The 6,000-nt window shown below is 41.9% G+C and overlaps 1 protein-coding gene across 2 annotated transcripts in view; it reads left to right on the plus strand.

Annotated features, from left to right (window-relative positions):
- Positions 1 to 2,015, plus strand: part of BCAS1 (brain enriched myelin associated protein 1) — a 56,141-nt gene extending 54,126 nt beyond the window's left edge. Inside the window, exon 12 of one of the 2 annotated variants that reach the window (XM_063350310.1) lies at positions 277 to 2,015. In XM_063350310.1, the coding sequence (XP_063206380.1) occupies positions 277 to 351 (75 nt within the window). In that variant the 3' untranslated portion in view covers positions 352 to 2,015. The remainder of the gene's footprint in view (positions 1 to 276) is intronic. The other variant, XM_063350309.1, reaches the window with a different exon arrangement.
- Positions 2,016 to 6,000: the final 3,985 nt, after the last annotated feature.

Genomic DNA, 6,000 nt, shown 5'->3' on the forward strand with positions numbered 1-6,000 from the left:
ACTTTCTAAAAACAATTGCTTTCCATGCTGACTGGGAAAATAATATTAAAATAACCGACACACTCAGGCAAAGTTGCAGGCAGTAGCTTTCTGGGGTTGTCATGATGCAGATGGTGCTTGTATACTTATGCATATTAAATAAAAGGCAAATTAAGAAAAGCAGAGAGGTGAAATGAGTGGAGAATATCTGCTAGCAAAATGCTAGCGCATAATCCTAGCCTTAACCGTTCTGAAATATTTGAAAATTTTTATAAATTTCTGTATCTTATTTTACAGGGCTCCAAAAGGATGTCTGATGCGGAAGTGCAAACAGATCCAGTGTCTATCCTACCTGCTGGGAAATCCAAGTAATGACCACAGGTGGCTGCTGGAGGACCAGCAGCTCTCTAACCTCCCTTGCAGTAGGGATGACTCATTATTTTCCTTTACATGGCTGTCATCAAATGCCTGAGGCTAAAGCAAACACTGGTGTATCATTTAAGGTATATCATTTACAGGGTTTGTTCATTAGATGTCAGAAAGCAACTGTAAGGATCATCGAGCAATGTGTAGTATATTTAAAGAAAGGTCACGTGGATGATTTTAAGTCTATAGAGGGTAGAGTATGTCAGGTAAGAAAGTGGCAGTGAATTAAATAAATGGCAGAAAAAAATGCATGTGACAAAGGAATGCAGTTTGTGCAGCAAGGCATGAGCAACAAATCCTCAGCTTTAGAGAGCTTTAAAGCAGCCAGGAAAAAAAAAAATCTCCTTTGATAAATGTTATACTTAAATGTAAAAACAACCAAGTCACCTTTTGTGGTTTTCAATAGAGCTGAAATTAGCAAAAAGTCTGCAGTATAATAGAATCAGTGGTTATAAAGTTATGCTTCGTATTGGTTATTAATGTAAATTAAAACGCTAAAATGCAAAGGCTTTCTTTACATGATTGAGACAATTTCTCTCTTGTCTTGATGAGGTGGGATAACAAATTAAAAACTATTTAAGGTTCTAATAGGAACACAAGGGGGCACCCGTGTCCCTGCCGTACTTCTAACTCCAAGGCTGTACCTACAATCCTGTTATTAATGTTTTTCAGATGATAGGAAACTTAGTTGTTTCATCAGATATTTGTTTATATCCATACTTGTAATTAATCCTAATAAAATCCAAAATCCAGGCACCTCCCTGTTTCACAAGACTCCTGTAATAACTGTAGTTAATAAATTTTCCAGAAAATTAAGATTTCTGTGGTTTATTCAACCTTGGGCTAACCTGGACAGGGAAGCGTGGGCCTGACGTTTTAATCCACACTAGCGTCTGAATGATTCAGTACTGTATGTTTTGACCTCCTTAAAATTAGATTAAATGAATACTTATCCTTTCAAAAAAATCATTTGCTGCTTTAATCTTAAAACAAAGTTTGTTATTTACATACCTGTTTTCTGATGATTGATGTGACATTAAGGCACAAATCAACACACAAAAGCACTGGCTGTGAAGTTAATAGCTGTCATTCTTCATTTGAGTAAAGATTACAACCGGAAATTAAGTGAGAATTCCGTAAAATCTGCAGAATTACATTTCTAACTAGTCACAGACAACAGAGGTAAAAGAGCCTTTTTTCTCCATATAAGCCATTGTAGGTAGGTGGTATTTTTGCACTGGCCTCTGCAAACCTGTGGACTTGCAGTGGGCAGCCAAAACTTGCCGATGGTTCTATGCGCCTAGAGCAGACAAAAGGTCCTTTAGTTATGATAGTACTTTCTGTTCTGCTCCCTAGCACAATGGGCCTTTGATGACATATAAAGTCATATCAACCAAGAGTCACTGCTTACTGATTTCAAACCTGATCTGTAACAACCTACTTCTACATCTGTGTAGGACCGGTGACTTCTGTGCGTCCCCATTTATGATAGAATGAGAGAAGAATTGGGCTGGTTATATCCAGCTTTGCTCCAGAAACAAAGTCTTAGGCTTTGTTTATGCTACAAGACTATCCAGCTTTAATTAAATCAATGCATGTAAAGCTCCGTACAGTGAGACAACCACCATGGTTACATGCTGGTATGATAGTGTTATCAGAAAAGAGGAATAAGCTATCATGCTATTTGCTGACTTCATACCACTGTACTTGCCTCTGCATTAGGATACTATTTAAACAATTTTCAAATAAAAATATGCTCTGGGTAATTCATTATATCATAGACTGTATATATATTATTATATTATAGACAGTGTAGATATTAATATTATATTATGGGTACATCAGGCCTTCCATGGAAGAGAACAACTCTTCCTTAGTCCACACTTTAGGAGCAAGTCTGCATTGATTGAATTCTGTAATCCCGGGGCAATTAGGACTGCTGACCACGTGATTTGACCATATCACTTGGCAATGGGGCTAATTTCAGGAATCAGGAAATCCTCTTGGCAGAAAAACAAGAAAAACAGTAAGTCTGGCTGTGGATGCCCCTTATGCCACTGAGCTATTATTGCAGATGAAATAACGGTTAGTGTTGGCACTGCCTCCCACGTAGAAACTCCCCGTTTCGTTTGATTCCTCTCTGATAACAGGAACAACACAAGCTTTGAAGAAGCGAGGCAGGCTTCTCATAAAGCAGCAACACATGGAGCCCCAAGAGGAAGAAAGGTCTTAGGAGATGCATCCACAGTTAAGTTGAGCTTCCGCATTCCACATGCCATATAAGAAACATAAAAGTACAGCTTTTATGTTCAGGCCCGGTAAAGCTTAACAAGTCATTTGGAAATCAAAGCTTTGGAAGAGACTGCAATCCAAGACAAAGGAAAAGAGCAGCCAAAGCAATACATTGCATTTAGACTCTGTTGTCAACAAACGAGCTTTGGCTTTATGCATAGGATCTTTTGAGAGGAACTGAACCAGATCAGGCTGCTTCAAGGATCTTAAGGTGTTTTTCATGTAGGCATTTTGAAAGAATTTTAAGAAGCTAATGTAACCTCGTAAATATAAAAATCCCAGGGAATGGATTAAAATTGCTACTTTTTGTGTAAGAAATTCTTCCCTCCAACGGACAGATGTTTACCCGTAGAAGCGTGCGCTCCCGGGGGGGGTTTGGGGCTCTGCCACATGTGTCCCACTGTCTCCTGGGACTAGCCCTGGGTAAGCCACACTTGCCATCGCAGCACAGTGCAACTCCGCAGCAGGGTGGGTGCCGCAGGTTTTTGTAACCTGGAAGCAAATTATCTCCCGTGAAAGGATATCTGAGCTCAATTGTTCTTCTCTGGAAGCTGTCCAGATGTTTAACGCCACTGCATTTCAAGAAGGTTTTTATAGATAACTCCTGACAAAACTGCCCTGCGACGACTCTTACAACGCACAGACCAAGCAGAACAATGTGATTTCCGCCATTAAACAGTCTGCTCATTAATTCTGCGCGTAACCAGCAGCTAATTACCAGTGCACACAAAACAGGTAATTGCACTTTAGCAGCTATTATTTATTTGGTTTAAGCAGTGCCTACAGACCCTTGCCTGAGAAAAACCCCAAAAGCCTGGTGGGTTTTTGGCCTGCCCTGTCCACTGGTTGTTTTGTGCCTGTCTCTGAGGGAGTGTCTCTGACAGGGCTCCATTGGAGGCCACGGCCAGGGTGGCTCAGCGAGGCCTGGCCAGGCCCATCTCCATGACCAGTCCCATCTCCACAGCCAGGCCCGTCTCCGTGACCAGGCCTGTCTCCATGGCCGGGTCCATCTTCACGACCAGGCCCGTCTCCATGGCCAGGCCTATTTCCACATCCAGCTGACCACCTGGCCCAAAGTCGCCTGTCCCCAGAGTGGAGAGGGGGACTCGCAGTTGTCACACTTCCCCCCACATTTGAGGGAATGGAGGGAAACTGAGGCAGTGCTGAGGGCTGGGCCTGGCCCATGTCTGTGCTTGGGGTCAGTGGGTTTGTGGTGGCTGCCATGACCCCACCTGGCTTTTCTCTGGCAGGAGTGCTGGGACAGGGGTTGTTGGCAGCCACAAAATGGCTATGAACTGTAACGAATCGCCTGGTGGGTCATAGAAAGACAGAGACTTCACTGCATGTGACCTGTGGGGAATGAAGCATACTTTAAAGCCTGGTGCCAGAGCGGTGCCAGCTGTTTGTGTGGGCAGGCTCCACACCTCATGCTTTCAGGTCCCCTCAGCCTCCTCCATCAAAGCCGGAGGACTGCCGAGGAGTTTCTGCAGGTCTGCAGAATATATGCCTGAAAATATAATTACAGTCCTGCTCCTGCATAATAGGATCTTCAGAGGTTCTTGTTGGGCCACTTGTGTAGAAAGCATTTGTTCTGTTGAATTGTGCGCATCTATCAATCACGCTGTATTTGCATTCCTAGGGAGGTTTGCAGAGTGATAAACACCTCTGAGAGTACCTAGAAGTACAGACTTTCTCCCTGTTGACTATGCCAGGCCTGTATCTATGCCTAGCCTGGTGTTAAACCGGAGCAGCTTTCCAGTCGGGAATCTGATTAGGATCTTGCCCCTTGTAAGTACTAGATTCTTCGCTTTAGGAGATATGGGGTCGGTCTGCTCACACTGAGACCTGGTTCTGACAGCTAGGGGAGTAACAAAGCTGCTTCCAGGGTTTGTGTGTTTCACATTGCTCACTCTGCACACAGGGCTTAGAATGTGTTTTAAGACTACCTTAGTACCTTTCTGTATGTAAATGTTTACAGCTGACTTTGAGGCGACTTATGCAACAAAATCCATGGTTTTTACATAGAAAAGATAGAACGACGGAAGATAAACAGAAAGGGCTAGTGCACAGATGAGTTGTGGCTGTGGTAACTGACCCTATTTGTGAGGTTAGAGATGGAATAGCTCTAACTTCAGTATACTCAGAATATCAGTGGAGAATCTGGATTTGCTATAGGCTCCACCTCTTCTGGATAACACACCCAGGTCTTTACTGGCAACTTCAGCAGTTTAGCAGTTCTGAGAACACAAAAACAGGAAATTCTGCAGCAGCCTTGACGGAGGCTGAAGATGCGTATAAATTCCTTAAAGATTATATTATTTTCTCAAAACAAATTATCAAAAGCCTTGAAGAAGAATAAAACCCTTATCAACACTCTTAGCTTTTACTTATCATTTCCTATTAAATTTGTCACCTACTAAACTGCATAGGAAAACAGCCTCCTGCACAGGAAGCATTAGTGATTTGACTTTAAACCGGAAAGGTACAAAGTCCGAATTCCTTCTTTATCACATCCCACTGTAAGCAGGTGATGCGGCATTCGACACTACCCCTTCACCTACCTTTACACTGAGTAGGAGTAAGGTCCTTTATGATTATTGCAATGCATGGGTTATGATAAAGACAGACCATGGACACAATCTTAAGGACATTTAAAACACGATTAGAATTTTGCAGACTCATCTTTGTTGCAGTACTTCAGAAATTTTAAGGATGTTTGTGATTACTTCACTAGAGTTGTTGGGAAAACATAAAGGAAGTGTGGATTAAATTGCAGTTTTCACTTTTTTTTTTTCTGTAAGCAGTTTCCAGTCAATTGGAGAAAGAGATTCTTTGCTGGTATAAACTGAAATTGTATTACTTGAGTAAATGAAACTGAAGTAACCCAGTATGTTAAGACACTGTCATCACAGGAAGCTTTCTCTTTGCAGCTTTTGAGCGCGGCAGTGGCTGTCATAAGTTGAAGAAAAGAATTGCTTGTGAAAAATGGGCTTTTAAAATTGACCTTGCCTCTGAAGCAATGTTTTTTTATTTTTTTTCGTTTTCTTATTTTTAGCCACTGATTCACAGTAGTGGAAAAGCATATAATTATCAAATGCCCTGTTCCTACACAAATAGATTATATAACCCCCGATAAGCAAAAGACTGATAGAAATAAGAACATATGTCTGTCTGGTAGAACTGAAACTCTTCCTATCACTCATCCACTTTAGAAGGCCCAAATCAAAACACTGCTGTCACGATTCCTCTGCAGGCAGGTTGTCATAGAGTGCTGCGTTCAGGGAGCGTCTCCCTTCAAGGGTA

The sequence above is a fragment of the Chroicocephalus ridibundus genome, chromosome 12, assembly GCF_963924245.1.
Source record: "Chroicocephalus ridibundus chromosome 12, bChrRid1.1, whole genome shotgun sequence".
NCBI classification, from domain to species: domain Eukaryota; kingdom Metazoa; phylum Chordata; class Aves; order Charadriiformes; family Laridae; genus Chroicocephalus; species Chroicocephalus ridibundus.